The sequence below is a fragment of the Acipenser ruthenus genome, chromosome 13 (genome assembly GCF_902713425.1).
Source record: "Acipenser ruthenus chromosome 13, fAciRut3.2 maternal haplotype, whole genome shotgun sequence".
NCBI classification, from domain to species: domain Eukaryota; kingdom Metazoa; phylum Chordata; class Actinopteri; order Acipenseriformes; family Acipenseridae; genus Acipenser; species Acipenser ruthenus.
In genome coordinates, this window is record NC_081201.1 from 39,082,668 (window position 1) to 39,102,069 (window position 19,402).

The 19,402-nt window shown below is 38.2% G+C and overlaps 1 protein-coding gene across 3 annotated transcripts in view; it reads right to left on the reverse strand.

Annotated features, from left to right (window-relative positions):
* The window catches only part of LOC117418278 (actin filament-associated protein 1-like 2), a 35,772-nt gene extending 16,721 nt beyond the window's left edge, over positions 1-19,051 (reverse strand). For all 3 annotated transcript variants that reach the window (XM_058985365.1, XM_058985364.1, XM_058985363.1), the window contains exons 1-4: positions 18,887-19,051; positions 5,151-5,279; positions 4,680-4,757; positions 1,998-2,089 (exon numbers count right to left, since the gene is read on the reverse strand). In XM_058985365.1, the coding sequence (XP_058841348.1) occupies positions 1,998-2,089; positions 4,680-4,757; positions 5,151-5,279; positions 18,887-18,902 (315 nt within the window). In that variant the 5' untranslated portion in view covers positions 18,903-19,051. The remainder of the gene's footprint in view (positions 1-1,997; positions 2,090-4,679; positions 4,758-5,150; positions 5,280-18,886) is intronic.
* Between the last annotated feature and the right edge of the window lie 351 nt (positions 19,052-19,402).

Below are 19,402 nucleotides of genomic sequence, written 5' to 3' on the forward strand. Positions count from 1 at the left end.
CAATGGCTGTATCGCGTAAGGAATATCTTGCAGATATAATCAAGAATAGATATATGTCTATAATATGTATATAACTACTGTATGACAGGCTCACTATTAATAGATATATGCTTGTCATTGAATGATTGAAAATAAACAAAATTGGTTATTAATGAACAATTCTTTTACATTTAGTTGTAAAATAACACTACATTTGCTGTGCTTGTCGTTTAAAAGCACAGTACTACTTGTGCTTACGCAAATAATATTCCATGGCAATGTAATTACACTACATTCAATGGTGCTGTATTAAGCAAAGTAAGCAATATGAATAACTGCAGTGCCTTATAATTGAAATAGAATCATTCAAATTCCAATCTTTTTTTTTTTATATTTAATATTTCCAGTACTGAGTAATGGCACTGGACATGTACAATACAAGACAGGAAATAGCTTATTAAAATATCAGCTGTCCCTGATGATAAAGGACTGCTGGCAACCTTAAAAAGCATGACAAATTACATCAAAACACTGAATGATGGATTCAGACAGACAGGCAGGCAGGTCTCTTTCAATCTGACTAGGAAGTTAAATGAATTATTCATTACTTGTCAAGGAAACAGATCTCAAAATGAGTAAGAAGCTAACTTGCCAAAAGAAGATTGAAAAACAAAGCTAGGGATTTTCGGGATGACAATTGATAAAACAAGAAAAAAAGAAGTGACCCAGCTTAAAAAAGAAAGACCTGCCTGTTGAAAATACACATAGTCATAAGTGTAAAAAAGTACAGCTACTTCCACTCTGGTGCAAAGGGTGGCAGATTGGGGCCAGTGTACTCGCTGTCATTTGAGGGCACCAGAAACCACTTTGGCAAGGATGTTTAGCGAGCGGATTCATTCAAAAAAGCACTGCATAAAAACATCCCACTGTACCAAATCCTAAAAACAATCAAACAAAACTGCATGAAGTTCAAAGTCATTTTCAGAGTGAAAATGTTTTGCTTTAATAAATATGTACCAAATGTTTTGTGGTGTAAAATGTAAAGGATACTGTAGCAGAAATCCTTTTAAAATAAAAAATATATAGTTTAACTCCAACGTCGGACAAACCATAATTAAACTAAGGTAAAAAATATTTCATATACAGTATAAAGCGAAACAGGGATTGCTATTTCATGACTTGATCACACACTTGTAATACAATCACTCAATCTAGGGACATGTGGTAACAATCAAATAGAATTTCAAATTGTTTAAAACTGTAAGTAGCTGTGCAAGCATGCACTACAAAAATCTTTCACTGACCACCAATGACATCATTGACAGACATGCCTTCCAGAATTCCTGGGAATTCCTTATTCTGCATGAAATCAAGTGTAACTAACGATCCCTAATGGAAAGCGTCACCAGATAATCCTGCTTTGTTTGTCGTGTTCCATTCATACACAGTGCACTATTAAGCTTTCCTGATGCAATTTCACAGCCTTATTATAAGAACCAGGATTCATTCATGCTGCCGAGCTGGGCCCACACAGTTAATGCTGGTTCTCATAAAAACTGACCTTGCATAATGTGCTCACCCCCACAACAGGCCTGCCCCAGAATGCTCAATTGAACTTACTGTACATCTAAGCCATATCAGTCCTGCTGGGGGTTCAAACGCATGGTATTTCATCCAGATACCGTACATGTATCTCAACCACTAAACCATTAGGTGGCCCTATTAACATGGGCACTATAACTACTGTTGCACTGATAACACTGGATTTTAACAGGCCTTGATGATACTGTAATTACTCTTCATTAACCCTGATATTTACACATACTGTACATCGTAGGTAATATTTAACAGGTTGTTTTGTGGGTACAATGTACTTTGCATCTGTAACTGCAAGGGTGATTGCATTGTAATTAATGTTACTGAAAGGAAAGCGTTGGCAATATTTAAAGGGGAGTAAAAGAACACATTTGCTACTTGGTTGTTCCAGCGACAGGAATGGTTATTTCTGATGTACTTACTGGTCTTGGACGAGGAAGATCAGGCAGGCTCTTCTGAGGCGCTGGTGAATGTTTTCCCAAACTCCCATTGGTTAAGGAGTCGTTGTGATCATCTGGTGAAAAAGAAAGTGCAAAAAACAAACAGTTTGATTATGCTCTTCCCAGAAGAACATATACCACCACTGCTATATTATCAATGTTTACTGAACTAATTCTTAAATCAAATGAACATTATCGCAAACGTGTCAACAATATGGTTGCAATATTGTCAGTGCCATGCTTCTGTTCTAATAAACTTTTACTGTGTTCTTTCAACAGTTTATCTTTAAATTGCATTATAAGATGTAATATTATTTTACTCCATTGATAAATCTTTCAAGATTTTAATGGAAGGTCCAGTTATTTATATCTAAATACAGGCTAGCATTAATATACCAGAATGCCATAGTGCTACATTGACTGAACTAAGTCTGACCTTCTTCACTGCTCATACAAAATCCAGTCAAAGCAGGTTTTAAGACAACCTTTGCTTTTTGCCAATTTTAGGGTTGATTTAATATGAAACACTATCGAAAGCATGTTTCAATACTCATTATTTCAAACCAATATCTAACTTAACGTATTAACAAGTCCTACGCTTTCCATTCCCATCTCTTCCTGCCAGGTTCTAATTCATTTCTGTTATAGATAGAAAATGATTATTGTAAGATAAACGCCTATCTTCTGTTATCCGAAAGGTATTTCCGTTCGTTAATATTAACGAGATTGCTCATTATAGAGATGATCTTGGCTTTTAAATCGCTGACCATCAAAAATCCTCGCTTCATCGTCCAAAACCAACGAGCCATTTTCAACACTGCTTTTACTACAAGCAGGTGAGAACGAGGTTACATCAGCTGTATTCCTTCAGCAAGTTTACTGTTAGAGTTACAGTGCATACTTTACATTATTTTATAACATGTTGTTCTAATTCAGATACGTCAATATAGCAATCTCTTATAAACTACAATTCTATTTTACTTCATTTTAATTAGCAGCAAATGCAACCTTGAATATTAAAACTTAGGACTGCTCATACATTTACTTAATGTTATTATATTAGGTTTCTTATTTATTTAAATAATTTTGTTTTTTCTTCCTACAAATCAAACCTAGTTTGATTGCTTTTGGCATATAACTGTGCTCCATAGATTCTGCCATTCTGCTTTCGCTGGATCAGAATGTTTTGAGATTCTGAGTCTAATTAAAAAAGATGCTTTTGCCTGATAAGGGAGGTTTGGAACTTTCAGCAGGTCAGCCTGAGCTTCAATGCAATGAACTCCTTCTCACAGGCCTTACACAGATCTGCTAATAATATTTTCTAATGGTTGTATATTCTTTAAAACACATTACAGTCATTACAATATGTGTTGCAGTTTCACAAACGTTCAATTTGTTTCCCAAAGATCATGGTCTTGGGTCAGTTTCTGCTCTCAGTGAGTCAGTTTCTGCTCACAGGTGTGGGTGACAGTCTTTAAAAGCCTGATACCTGCAAAAACTTCAATCTTGTTAGCTGGGCTCCCATCTCTACATTCTCATTCCCATCGTCAGTGGCAAACACATTTTAACTGAATCTGGGTCCATCAAAGAACCGCACATGCTTGCAACCGAGGCCTTCCATGCAAAAGGATCTAATGACTTATAGCACAAAAGGGACGTGCCAGAACCATCTGTGACAGTCCACTCAATCTAACATCTCTTGACTGTTTTAATCTTGGATGCACCGGCAGGTTCAATTATTATTTAATTTTTTTCTAGCTCTAACTTGATTTTTGTTAGTAAGAGCTGGATTAGAAGGGTTAAGGAGAAGGTGTTAAAAACAGCAGAAGACAATGTCTAACTGTGGAAGGAAGTGCGCGGACGTGGCTGTCTCTGAAAGTCAATAGTGTGCTTATCAGCTACTGTGTGTCGGTGTATACCACAATCAGTTTCCACTGCGTGGACACAAACAAGGCATAGACCATGGCTACCATAATAAAGTGACAGCATCTTCCTGGTACACACAGCTTAAATAAAGGGTTCTGTGTATGTTAATACAATTCTTGCAAAATGCAACGTCCATAACTAAACACCATAATGTAATACACTTAGATATGCTTTGGATAATTGTTTTCTAAAAAAAAAAAAACTAAAACAAAAATATAAAGTATTCTAGATTATACACTGAATATATGTATGAACACGAGAATGTGTTGCTAAACAAAATCATTGAAGGAAATTATATGTTTTTTTGGTTCCATGTTTCCCTTACACAGATCTCTTAATACGGCTGCTGAGAACAAGCAGATAACATTTTTGTGTTTTATGAAACAGTTCTCTGGTTTCTAATCAAACTTCAGAGCGCTTATTGAATACTTTGTCTTCTCTCTTTTGGTTTTACGTGTGGTTAAATGTAATAGGGTACTCAGCCACTGAATAAGAATGAGTTTACAAAGAATTGCTTGCGTACTTTACAGAAACCACGTTTTTACCAAGAAACACCGGCTTTCATCTTTATCTTACATGAGGGGAAAGAAGAACAATTTCTCCTGACTATATTGGTTTCTGAATTAATACATCTATCAAACAAACCAACAAAACATCTATACAAAATCTTTCCTTAATGACATTTATTTAAAATAGTTTTGAAAACGTCTAAGGATTTTTCGCCTCTATGTTTCTTACCTCTTTCAAATACGAGCTGTTCTTGGTTCTCGCCGCTGATGATGACCTTGTTCATGTAGATGTACTCCTCATCACAACCTGCAGGAGACACCATTAGAAAAAAGTTCACTTACGATTTGACCTGAAATTATTCTTTTTTTCTCTTTTGTATGGATGCCTTATGCTGATGCTGTTGACATGTTTTTTCTGTTCTTTAATGTCACCTGTCACATACAGGGTTTTTACAAGATACTGATACTCTGAGTCCTCCACCGCCTACACTGAATTGCTCTCCTGCAAAAAGGCTTTGTCTAAAGCTGCAGCAATACCAGTTGTCCTGGTATTGTTTTTCATCATTACTTGAACTTTTATTTATTTTTTATCAATATTGCTGCACCCCCCCCCCCCCATCCTCTGCATAATCCCGTCTAATTAAAACGTCTCTTTTTTAAACTGACAGTCCCAGATCCCCAGCAGCATAGTAAAACTAACCGTCAGATTTCATATATGTCTGTAGCAGCTCTGACAGAAGACATTTCCTCACGATAGCAGTGCTGCTAAGGTTTTCCTTGTCCAGGATTTTTAAAAATTCCTCCAGTTCTGCAAGCATCTGATCCAACACTGAAACAAGAAGAACATATTATTAAATAATCTGTTCTTATCATTAAATGGCTTGTTCTTATCATTAAATGGCTTGTTCTTATCTTGACAGCAGTATACAATGCATCTCTGTATTGTTTAACTGGTCTATGAATGGGGTGCAGCCCTGGTGTGCTGTCAGACACCTCCTGTGCTGTATTTACAGTACCTACCACTTCACAGTAACATTATCAGAGTCCAACGAGTGATTTCACGTCAAACATCTAGATGCAAAACAAAATATGAGGCTGACATTTGCACGTTGGCCTCCATGTAATATGTCCTTATGAATACGGGTGAACTTATTGAACTTTCAAACTGCAGACAATGTCGTTTAAGAAAGATCTGTTGGAAACCTCTTGACAATAAACCGTTTATATTTAGTCTTTCAAATTCACCCACATGTTCACAAGGTAGACTTTATAGATCTAGAAAGAAAAAAATGGCCCCTCCCCATGCTTTGCAGTGTTTTACACCTGAAAGGTATCAGACAGCAGGAAGGAAGTGATTTTGATGCAGTTGCTCGCAGCCCTATGGTTACCTCAATGATCAAAGACTGGGATCTTCAACAGAATTCAACTTATATAACACATACAATATTAGATATCAATGTTTTTGCACAGTCTGTGATTTTCTCTGATACATGACTCCTTGATAACCAGAAGCCAGGAAGTCAATGAGCATGTGCTGAACCTAACTCAGTCATCTTTCTCAAGTAATCCTGCACCCAGAACCACCAATCTTGTCCAAAACAACTCTTTAATGTAGCAAAAATATATTTAAAATCTAATTTAAGTGTTCATACCTACACTTGGTTACTATGTGAGATTAATATATTATTTAACGCTATAGCAGAAGCTCTGTAATCTGTGAAGAATATATAACAAGAGACCACCTTATAAAATAAAAGCTGTTGCATCTTTGGATCTCAGTGCACTTGTTTCTTGTAAATGTTCAGCGCTGCAGTTACATTGCCTGAAGCATCAGAACAGGAACATACAGTAAACTCTATTCAAAAGTGTTGAAGACAAAGAGACTCATTGCAACGCTGCTTCTCAATAATAAAAACTGGGCCCGAGAGCAACAAGTCTATGATCACAATAAGTGCCTTCTTTCACAACGGACTTTCAGTCCATTCTTTTTGTGAACACTCTATACTCCTTCCTTTGGGGGGGGGGGGGGGGGGGCGTTGGGCAGAACTCCTGCTGCCTTTTCCAAAAAAATAAAAAATCCAAAAAAAAATCTGTTGCCCCGAAACGCTAGCTACATTTTTTAACTGGATTTGCTGAAAGTTCAGAATGCATAGGCTGGTGTGGCTGGTACAGTATATGAATGGGAACACTGTTGAAAAAATTGCCAAGCCAGCCCACGCAGACCTGACTGGGGTCAGAGCCGACTTCTCCGTCTGTAGCCAATAAGAAGCTCTCTTTGTTTCCCTCGCCCTTTCGTGAACCTGCAGGGGTTCTATTCCCCCTCACAAAAGATCTTTAAAAGATGTTTTGTAGATGTTTTGTGTTTCATGAGACTTTAAATGCAGTGCAGTACGTGCAATATTCTCTTCAAGAGGCTGATGGTTGAGTGGTAGAGGCTCTTAACAGAGATGCATACTGTACTGTATCTGAATTAAAGATAGTATCCTGTGTAATTTAGCATTCTTCATACTTTGAATTAAAAGTACCAGCCTGTATACCATTCCTACTCTTCTAAGGTTAACTATACTGTACTTGGTATCCTTTATTCACAAGCAGTTGAGTTGTAGTGCCTTGAAGCATCCCTCCTGTATAGCAATTTCCTGTAGATGTTCAATTCCAACAATTAGGTGTTTCAGAACACACAAATACATTTAAGTAAAAAAAAAAAAACCTATTCTGCAAACAATCCAAATGCCACTAATGCCAGCAGTCCCTATGGTTCAGAGCGTTCACAGAACCTGCATGTCTTATCTTCCTGCCCTGACTGAAATCTACTGTACTTAGCCTTTACACAACAACACAGTCTGTGTGAATTATTGTACAAAAAGCTTACTGCGTGCTTGAAATCTAACAGAATACAACAGATCTGGTAGTAGACTGTCTTAGACCAGTGGCTTCATGTCCTATTTCTTACCTGAACCCTGATCTGATGACCTCATTTGATTTCAGGACCCTTTTGAATAGGGACCGATTTACCAAGTTTTAACTGCAGTGCACTCTTTGCACATTTTTTTCCTGAATGTTAATTTCTGGGTTCCCCTTAAAGTACAATGATTTGGATGACTATGCATTTTTCTTTGCAATGGAAAACAAACCAGCCGCATGTGTAAGACTGATACACTTTGTATGCCACAGCCTATGTTCTACACAGAGTGATTATTATTATTTATTATTTATTTATTAGCAGAGTGCCTACCTTACTCGCTCAATGACATTTAAAAAAGCCACTAAGTCAAGTACACCATTTTTTCCCACCAGATACTACCTTTTGCAATGCTTCTGCCTTGTGCCATTAATTGACAGAATGCACATCACCTATTGAAAATGATGCACTGCTAGTATTAGAAACCTGGGTGGGGTTTCCAAAGTTCTCCACTGTGGAGTTACAGCGTCCCAAGTTGGCTTATCACTCCCTATTCTTTTCCACTGTCTCTGGGACCAAGATGCTGTCATCACATGTACTGTAGCTTTGGAAAATAAGCCAATTTCTAACTCACTCAAGCAAAAAAACAAAACAAAAAAAAACATGGCTTTGGAATCACGCTCATCTGGTAAGGCTTATTTCATATATCCCTTACACTTCATACATGTATTAATAACGGAAATAGCAATGTGTTATCAAAAATATGACTTTTCTACAGGAAGCAATGTATTTAAAATGTTAATGTCAGACAATGACAAGGGATTGTGGGGGTACAGGGGAATCATATGTGGTCTTCTTGTAATGGATTTTAACATCTGGGAAACTCGTTTCATTCACACAAAACCAACAGTTCTGAAAATCATATGAACCAGACAGCTGCAAGCGGTCAGAAATGACATTCAGTCCCCACTTCACTGAGGAATGGTTTTACTGTTTTTGAAAGGTTCTAGAACCCAGAACAACATGCTTTACCTCACTGATACGCCAGCAACAAGTACAATGTGGGTTTACTCCCTACACTCAAAGATGAATAGTGTATAATGAGGAATAGTGTAAAATGCCTTGGGCAGTGTCTGCAAATGTTTTATTTCTGCACAGTTGTAGATTGCATTAATGAATCTGCATGGGGCATATACAGATACAAGCAAACACATTTGTTTTAAAACTCTCACATAATATATTAAAAGGCAAAGGGCAAAGGAAACAGCTCAAAGAGCAAAGGACATAACTCACCTGAGCTTTGGAATGTGTGGAGCCCTAATGCTGGCATGAATGAGCTATCATTCAGGATATAGCCCAGTGGTAGCTGTTAGCTACCAGACATCATGAATGTACTGAAAATATTTCTGTGTCTGTCCCCTTCTCAGCAAAGCAGGGTGGCACAGTTTGTGTTGTTTCTGAAAAGGGACTCTTCCCAGTAAAGCATGCATGGCAAACTGATCAACTAGACAATAACAAACCCACACCTTAAATAACTGCTACCCTGCTTAGAAATGTTTATGCATGAACACACATTAATCCAGACATACAACATAAGTATCATAATAATTGAAAAACAGAAAAGCCCGAAAAAAACGTTATACAATAACAAAACACACGTTCCATAAGAAAGCGTTGTGTACTGTCTGTAAACGTTATTTGACTGCATATACATTTATTATAAACGTATTATACACATACATATTCTATGAGCGAACAGAGCTAAAATACCAACGTTTAGGTTAATGATATAAAAACGATCCAGTCAAAATGTTTAGTATATTTTTTAAATATCGGTAGTGTATCTACCATAGGATACCCCACCCGCATTTCCCACTTATAAAGATGTTCTTATAATAATAATAATAATAATAATAATAATAATACGTAAATCTCAATTCCACAGTGACAGTGCAAGGCTTTTCACCAGTAGTTTTCCGTTTTGAACAAATTCATGGAACTAACAGTTTTGTTTTTCATGTTTTCATACTTTTAAAACAAATCTTGCTCGATGAATTAGGCTCAAGCCTGATGTTGTCAGTAGCCCGTAGCAATAACAGAGAGCTATGCTAATTGATACATATTTTTGGTACAAGCGTCACTTTTCTCCTCCTTTGGTAAAGGCTGCTGAAGGCTAGTGTACAATGGGTTGCAATAGTACGGCTTTTTAGGAATGGAAAGCACGTGCACAGCTTTTTAGCGTGAAAAGACGATTTAGTGTTTTAGATGCGCACTTCCTATACTGTGTGCAATATGCATGCTATGTGCTGTTACGTCTCATAAATAATGACTGGGGAGAAATGCTGTGTGGAAAACCCGGACAATGTTGGCATTTGACATTTTGTATTGAAGAAATAAAGTACATTCTTTTTATGTTAATTTAACTACATCATCATAAGGTGGTACTGTGTATGCTTAAAATGTTTATAATGGTGTGGCTCTTTCACCTAGGTCACCTAGGTCTCTCAAAACCAAAGCTATCAATCCCCTAATTTATTGACTACAGTTATAAGAAGGACTCAGAGTCTCATAATAGATACTTTATTCAGATTGAGAGGAAGTGGATTCGCCTGTGGCAGCTAAATATGAGTCATTTTCCATGACTCAGCCAGTTGCCTTGCCTGTACAAACAGAAAGGTAAAGCCAGGTATTTACAATTGGAGGGTTTTCAGAAGCCTGGATTATGAAGGGTGTTTGTGGTTTCATTGACATTTCATACAGAGGCTGCTTTTGAGACAACACAGCCATAGGCCCTGATTGTAATGCTGTTTACATCACCGTCTGGTTACTGTAACAGCAAAGAATGCTTCTGTTTGCCAAGGATGATCTGTTTGGGTTAATGGCATTTTAGAAATGTATGTGAAATCTGTGGCATTCAATTAAACAGTTGCTTGATGATTATTTACCTGCTATGGCCTTCAGCATGACAGGACAGCAAATCTGTCTGCACTTATAGAAAGCTGATGGATGTGTGAAGAGAACTGGCTTCACTTTCAGCCAGACCTTGTGTTTCGTTAATTGTCCTTTAGCACATGAACTCTTTGGCCTATTTATGCCATGTATCATCTGCAAGATGATTTTCAGAGATGATTTTCCGGTTCTGGATTGTAGCTGTATGGAAGGAACATAAAGAGAACTCATCCATGTACGTTCTGCAAGAGCTGTTCTATAAACCTAACCTTTTACAATGACCACATGGCAGACCTGGAGGCTTTCTTATGAATAGTATTGTTCTCGGGTGACAACCACATGCATCTTTCTTTAAAGTAAGAACCGCTGCTTATTTCTGTAATGTGAGACGAGACCGTCATGGGAACTCACAAAGAAACACACTGAGCAGACCTTGGACAGGATGCATCGGTTCTGTGAATGGGGTCATTCCTTTGTGTTTTACATACATAATGATATGACTGAAAATCAATCCAGATAGTAAATATATACTCAGATCATTCTCCAATGCCATTAACGCACTTAGCTATTTGGGTCATTAGGGCAGCTCGAGTTGTGTAGAATCAAAGAAACAGCTGACTGCTGTGACGTCAGATCTTTCATACTGCAAACAAGAATACATATACATATACACATACACAGGGTGATTAAAAAGTTTATCACATCGATGATGTGGTGCGTTGATGTGGTAATCACCCTGTATATACTGTATATATACATCCTATACAGTACATTATCCAGGCAACTAAAACACTAGTTTCGCTCCAAAGTGATGAATCAATACCTTTAAATCCTCAATAAGCCTTGCAGTAAAACTGGGGTAGTAATAACACACTGCAGTATTATTATTTCCTCCAGGCTATAGTGTGTGTTTACATTTGAATCTCACTTGTTTATCAATACGTTACTTTTTTTGCTGATAAATAATATCTATAATATCTATTCCATGAGCCCTCCCAGACGCGAGGGTGCCACTATTATCCTTCTCCAGACGAGACTGGCAGTTTTACTCACTCAGCACAACTGTGCAAAGCGTGACTCATTACTATAGGTCCAAACAACACGCAGACGACCTCACTGCAAACCTTGCAAATCAGCATGTGTGTAAAACAGAATTACGTTAAAGATGTTGTTAGCTAAAATGGAAGAAAGTTGGCACATTCATGTTGTATTTCTTTCTTGCTAGTAAGGCACACTGTATGTTCAGAGTATTTATTATACAGATTGTAATATTTGTAGCCTGAACCATGGAAACCGTGACAGCGGTCACACTTTAAACAGCACCAGATGCTAAGATTCTGGGAATCTTTTCACTAGTCTTAGATTTGACCTCATTTAACAGGATAAGGATTAGGATGGGGATAAAAAAAATGTCTGGGTTACCCAATTTAATTTGTTATAATTGACCTTAATTAAATTTGAGGATATATAGTTTCTCCTTTTCCTGCATGAAAAAAAATGAATAAAGATGTGTGAGTGGATATAACTGTTACGCTACGTTCTGTACCTTACATAACAAACCCCAAACAGTGCTTTATGAATGCTCGACTTCAGTCAGTCTAAAAATAAAGTAGCCAGCGTTGCCCACCACGTCCTAGAAATGTATCTCAGTTTATGAGTTGATATAATATTCATTATCTTTCTCTGTAAATACACAGTTATATATAAAATAATAGCGGGGAAAGCAATTATAACTGGCAGTAATCCACTTCACCCCCATCTGCCATTCTTTATAATATATGCATGGCTTTCAAGGTGTACTGCATATGGAAGGTAGTTTTCTTTGGTTTGTTTTTGTTTTCTTGGTCTCCAATGAATGATTCTCTGGCTTCCCAACGGGACATTTTTTTGCTTGGAGATTTTTTAAAAGACGTACAGAGAATTGAAAAAAAAAAAATTGTTGGAAAAGTCATAAATAGGTGACTATGACTTTTTTTTGTCGGCTGAGATACAAAATGATAGTACTTATCCATATATTATATATACAGTAAATGTGGTCTAAATCTGTAATAAACCTGGTTAACAAACTACGTATCTGAGTTTGTCCCAGCTGTATACTGTACAACAGATGTGTTTTTCTGTTGTGTAATTTTAGTGAATAGCCTATATATATAAGAGCTCCTTAATAAACCATGAGACCTGCCGAGTCATTTATTTTAGAATTTACTACTAAAAACAAATCATTGCAATTATAAACCATTACTTTATATACACAACATATAAAGTATCCTGAAATGTGTTGTTTACACTCTTTTGCTGTTTTTTTTTCTCTCGGATGCCTGAATAAATCCAGACTTTTTACCTTTTCACTTTGTTTTCTTCTGTGGTAGTCTGAACGGTTACTGCAGTGATGGAATGTTTTGTTTTTTTTCAGCTTAAACTATTTCCATTTCATACACCACAGAAATTAAAAGGCGTAGTGCATCATAACATATCCTATGTCAACGGAGCGACCTGATTGGTGTGCTGTCCCCTGGGAGCTCCTGTCCACGGCCGGCAGTGGAATAGCCTGGACTGGAACCGGCGACCTCCAGACTATAGGGCGCATCCTGCACTACACGCGGAGTGCCTTTACCGGATGCGCCACTCGGGAGACCCCCAGAATACAGTGCTCTTATCTTTGAAAGCTGCCAGCATTTAAAGCAATTTTATATTAAAGACTACCAAAATAAACTGCATACAAAGCCAAAATATATTATTGTTGCTGGCAATGGGTTTTATCCACAAGGCTGGATCCACTGCACAATCCCCTTATACACAAATAAATAATATACATAGTTTCAAAAATCAACAAGGTTTGTCAGAAACATACAAAAGCCCTTCCAGGGAAATACTGTAAATAACACATTGTTAAACAGTAGGTTACCGTGGCCTCAATCCATAGCATGGGGTTGTTTTATCATAACAAATGCCTATGTAAAATTTCAGCCTTCAATGGCTTAGCCAATTACGTGCCAGTACTGTGAAAAAGCAAGCAAAAACAAAACAAAACAAAAAAAAGCAATGATGCATCACGAGCAAGCAGCCCTGAAGTTACAGTACAGCCTTCAACAGCCCAACCAATAAGCAGGTGTGATGTCTACAAGATATTGAGGCTGTGTGGTCCAGTGGTTAAAGAAAAGGGCTTGTAACCAGGAGGTCCCCGGTTCAAATCCCACCTCAGCCACTGATTCATTGTGTGACCCTGAGCAAGTCACTTAACCTCCTTGTGCTCCGTCTTTCGGGTGAGATGTAATTGTAAGTGACTCTGCAGCTGATGCATAGTTCACACACCCTAGTCTCTGTAAGTCGCCTTGGATAAAGGCGTCTGCTAAATAAACAAATAATATTGAGAAGGTGTTCAGAAAGGCAAAAGATACTGACAAGTATTAATACTGAAAACTATGCAAGCAAAACCTGACCCAGCGGAGCACTTAAAGGGATTTTCAAGAAGTTGGGTGTGTAATTTCACTACCAAGTTAATGAGTGAGACACTCAGACAGATTAAGCCAGTTTTAAGACTTGACTGATCCTTGAGGAATTGCGGGTGAGCCTCTAACTGAGGACACCCAATTCAAACCTGTCTGCGACTAACAGATCCATATCACTTTCATTCCTATATCATTTTTATTTTTGATTGGAGGTGCCACGACAATCTTCAGACAGGTCAACCTCTATCCCATCATTGTTTTTCACTGTAAGCCTGCATGAGGCATGATATAATTGCGTGTTTTTCATGTGAGAAGTTCAAAGGCAGAGAATCAGTAGCCCCAGTAAGTTGAGTTTAATCAAGCCCCAATAAACTGTGTTAAATTCAGCATGGGGCTTCAGTCTTCTCTCTATACTCGCTCCAATAACTCTGCACTGTCTACAGGGAAAAACGGTACCAGATGCCGAAGCCAGGTTCTTTCCAACATAAACTTTTTTTTTTTTTTCCGTGTTTTCTGCACAGAAAGTAAATTTAAAATGCGCACCACCTTTTGTTACTTACAATGCTGCTAATTTCTTCCAAGTGTCCATGGTTGGCTTTTTAGTGTTGTTTATGAAGAAATGTCTGCTTACTTGGTATTAAAAGAACATCAATGTTCCCACATTAGTTAGCAATAAACTTGAGAATAAGGTGCTAGAACCTTGAGAGTTAGAACTTGAGAGTAGGAGCTAGAACCTTGGCAGTCAGAACCTTGAATAATAAGTGCGGTTGGCACATATTTCTCTCTGTCAACTAACAAAGGAAGTTAGCTTGTATCTTAAAAACAATAGCAGAATTGAAGGAGATATGGATTGACTATACCTGGAGTGGCTTACTAAAAGGAGACTGTGTTCTATTTTAAACAAGTTTATTCAGCATTAATTATACTTTGTGTACAGTAGTATCAGGCCAGTTGGCTCCACAAGTTGGCAAAAAAAAAAGCCAACAACCACAAGATTCTTGTCCCAAGCAAACCAGCCACAGACAGTATGGTGCCAGTTTAAAGCAGGATGCTGTACTGTATGAAATTCTCTGCCTGTTTAGTTCACTTCTATACTGACATCTCCCTCTGAGACAGATGTGCCTCGGAAGTTATCTCTTCCACAGTAAATGTGCTCAGTGATTTGTGGCTGGCTTTCAGCCAAGTTGATTCCCAATATATACGGGCCTAGTTTATCTTTAATACAATGTTTTGTATTTATGTTGGTAAATATTTGTATTTAACAATACACCCCACTCCCCACCCCAGATATTTTCTTGAATCACTGTGTTTTTTTTCATGAAATAACCCTTTTGTTCATTGTGTTAGGGTTCCAGTTTATCTGCCACATTCGGTTCTTGTTGTGTTTTGAACTACCATGTTCCAGCTCTATCTAACCACATCTGAGCATCATGACATTTGCAATCCCCCCTTGTGTGATATTTCAATGCATCCTGCTCAGAAGATTTGAAAGCCTAAAGTAGTGACGTAAGTGGCTTGGGCTCCCTCAAGCAAAACAAAGCTGGCATTCATATGTACTTGAGTGTCTGAAGCTTGTTAAAAAAAATGAGAAAAGAAGGTGATAAACCAAATGAATGACGCGCCTGTGAAGTAAGGAAACAAAATGAAGGGTTTCGGTGATTCTGTCCTGAAAACTGCGGGACCATCAAGAGCATGTCCTTCCTGAGTAAAGGTCGTACACATCATTCACCTACTATAGTGGGCAGGCAAAGCAGGGTTTTGGTCACGACATGATCCTGCCTGGGGTATGCAACTTGTTCCCAACTCTGACTGTACGCTTTGCAAATCTGCTCATATGCTGTACTATTTCAGTGCACACATGCACTGTTCAGAGTTTCTGGTTTTTATAATGGTGGTACACAAACAGCCCTATTTTAATGATTTAAAAATCGCAATAGATTGAGATTTGAAAGCTTTGATCACAATGTATTTATTTATTCATTGTTCTATTAGTTGGTAGTGGGTCCAGTTATTCAGCAGAGTGCATTTACAAAAATAAAGAAAAGTGCCTTATTGTAGGTTCTTGCTAGCTATGCATGCTAGCCCAAGATGCCTCTTGTTCCTTGCTTGTTTGCTGGACTTCTGCTCTTTATACAGCTAACCTAGTCTGCTGTATTAGTCCCAAAGGGACTGTAACTGCAGGATTATTTTGCAGGTCGGTAACAAGATAGCAGGAAAAAGGAGCTAACATTTTTTGAATCTGGGGAACAGCTAATCTTCAAAGTATGTGTTCATACAGTCGTTTATATTGTTTTGAAAAGAAGAACTGATTTGTAAGGTCTCAGGATAGCAGGAAACGTGATTGAAATGAGAAATGTGTTGTCTAAAGATTCCAGTGTACAAAACACCACACTGCTACAATCAACAGAGGTGCTTCTAATAAGCATTCCCATTCTAACAGAGCTGACTTATCCAGTGGTAAGGTCAGCTCAAAACATCCCTTGAAATCAGCGAGGTTTCGGCATTCCTGCCCGTTGTGATTCACCATTGCATTACAGCATGACCAGCCCTCTAAGTTGTGTTTCCGACAGCTGGTGAACAAGAGGCGCTGACAACAGCAATGTTGGCCCTAATGCAAACAGCACCAGAGAGGATCATAAAATTAGTACAAAAAAAGCACTCTGACTTTGTTCAAGTTTCTGAACTTCAACCCCATAATCTGGGTTTGGAAGCTGTTTTAATTTTTCCAAAATAGATGTCCTTTATAAAACTAGCTGCTAATCCAATGCGGTTTGAACACAGATCCACTTAATAAACGCATGTCTGTTTCTGTTTGCCGGGGTCTCTATATTTCAACATGTAAAATTGAATGAGAATTTTGTTGTTTTCATTTTCGACAGTGGAGACGAAGTCTTAATTCATTGTAGTGGTTATAAACAGCAGCCGATGGCTTGACGTGTGTGTGTGTGTGTGTGTGTGTGTGCGTGTGTGTGCATGTGTGTGTGTGTGTGTATGCGTGTGAGTGCGTGTGTGTGCAAGTGTGTGTGTGCATGCATGCGTGTGTGTGTGTGTGTGCAAGTGTGTGTGTGTGCGTGTGAGTGTGTGTGCGTGTGAGTGTGTGCGTGTGAGTGTGTGTGCGTGCGTGTGTTCATGCGTGCGTGTGTGTGTGTGCATGCGTGCGAGCGTGTGTATGTGTGTGTGTGTTAATCTTTACAGTATCATGTACAGCACCTTTTCACCGGAACCAATTCGAAAGCTGTACATTTTCACCAACATCTCCAACTGCTGTGATAATTATTTAAGTGTGTTCCTCCAGCTGTAGTTACCCCGCAACTCCATTTCCTGTGCTTGTGACTGATGTCACCTACACTCTGCAGAGGAATGTCTCTTGAAAAACACACAAGGGGTAACCAAGATGCAATCTTCCTAATGGAAGAACAGAGCAGTGCAGCTGAAGGTTTCAACCATGACCTCTCCATGCGCATCATAGGGCTTTGAGACGTGAAGGCTGCTGCTGTTAATCATGCCCTGTTTCTTATCAAGTGTGCGGAAAAGGAAATACAGCGCCGGTTTAACTGGCTTTCGTGAACAACCACCTCTAGGATTTCATGCTTTACGTTTGAAGTAAATAATGGGTTAGGGTTAGGGTGTCTATTGAAATGAAAACGAACACGTTACAATATCAAAGAAACAACATACAGATCTATTTCCAGCTACAGTAATTAAATCGTTTTTTTTTTATTTATTTTTTTTCACAGCCCATGATGAGTTAAAAACCACACAACATACCAGGCTCCCGATTCACACAGCATCCTGCTGCCTGTGTGAACTCAGCCTACTTCTCCCCCTGGGGGAATGAAAAGAAGACTTGAGATGCTGCTGGCTTGCAACCCTGCTGTGATTTAAATGCTGTTCAGGCTTGCTAGAACTAGCACTGCACGAAATAAATGACCCACACAAGAAAACAGGGTCCAGTTCCTTTTCATCAGTTTTACTGGTTGCCGTTTCCTGGGATTAGTCCACCAGGGACTCCCATTCATTTACTACCAGCAACAGAAAAGAACTGCTCTCCTTATAATCAGGGTACAACTAATTGCATGCATGTAGATCTAAGGAGAGTATTAACCACAGCTAAGTTCAGGATTTAGAATGTATGCACTGTCAAATTCACTGCTAGAACATGGACATCTTCATTCATTAATGCAATGTGCTGGCATATATACAAAAGCAGGGATGTGGTAGGAAGCCATGTGTTTTGAATTATATGCTGATAAATGTTAGAATGTAATATTCATGAAGCAGGCTTTAATCAATGTACCCAGAAAAAAGGTATTCCAGGTTTAACTACAGTATAAACTTAATTAGATACACCTGTGCTTGTGGTCTCTGTAATCTGATCTGAGCCTAATGAAGGCAGTAACTAGCTGCAGTGGATTAGTGGCACATACAGCACCCTGGCTACCAGATAATGTACAGCTAGTTTGGTCTATCTATGGTACTAATACTGATGCATAATGAAATAAAAAAACAGGAACACTAGTTTCTTCAGTATAACTTAACTTTTACTTTCTCAATTGGGAAAACCACGGAATTCACGTTTGCACTGTTCAGCTAGCTGTGCAACTATTATCGCCCCTAACCCTAAACTTTGCATTGCTCAAAGCATTTTTTAAATTCTTGAAGGTAATTTGAAAAACTGACAGGTTCACGGGGGTGTGTCAGAGCCCTGTAAAATGTATCGTGGTGTATTAGCGTAGTACAGTACAGGTAACAGTACTGTATGCAAATCATCCAGCCACGATACAAGCTGTTTTGTCTAACGCATCAGGCAAACGATATTATGAAACATCCAATAACAACAATTGCAGGTAATTAAACTGAGTATAAAACGGAAATAACTTTCAATGCTCTTTGCCCAGTTTATTCTAAATGTTTTTGTTTTTTTAATTCTACATTTATTTTAATTATTTTTAACAGTGGGTGGTTAACGCGGATCCTGCTTACTTCTGTGCATTTTTAGATGCCAAAACATAACACACGACTACCGGTGTGCTGCATGTTATATGTCAACAGCCTATCGTACCTAAATGAAAAACATTTGCAAATGTAACAACAACACGAACGTAATGCTTTTGTCGTCAAAAACGTCACTGTTACCTTTCTGTTTCTCCATGAGGACTGGCAAGAAGAAAGGAGGGTAATTCCTATTCCAATCAATTTGAAATGTTTTATTATTATTATTTTCTATTGATGGTACAATCCCGAATCAGTCAGTGCGTTCTGTGCCCGTGCTGCCTCTTCCACTGTGTGATGTGTCTGTGAAGAACCTACCCCGCTGAAGGCTCTCTCCCACTCACAGCCCCTCCTTGTAACGTCATCTCTGCATCAACTACTACAAAACATGAGGCAAGTTCACCTTGTCACGATTTTTATTTACTGTGCCGCAATTTAATTTATACATTCCTTTAATATTCTTATACACCAAAAGATATGATCATACGAGAGAAACACAAATACTATAACTGAACAAAAGTGAAAGCGCTTTTTTCCCCCTTTCTCAGGACGACTTCTTTTGAGTATAGTAATTGTTTTGCCACAAAATTCCCACAAATCTTTCAGCAAAAAAATAAATAAATAAAAAATAAAGTGTCTTAACTCTTTATTAAGTAGCCT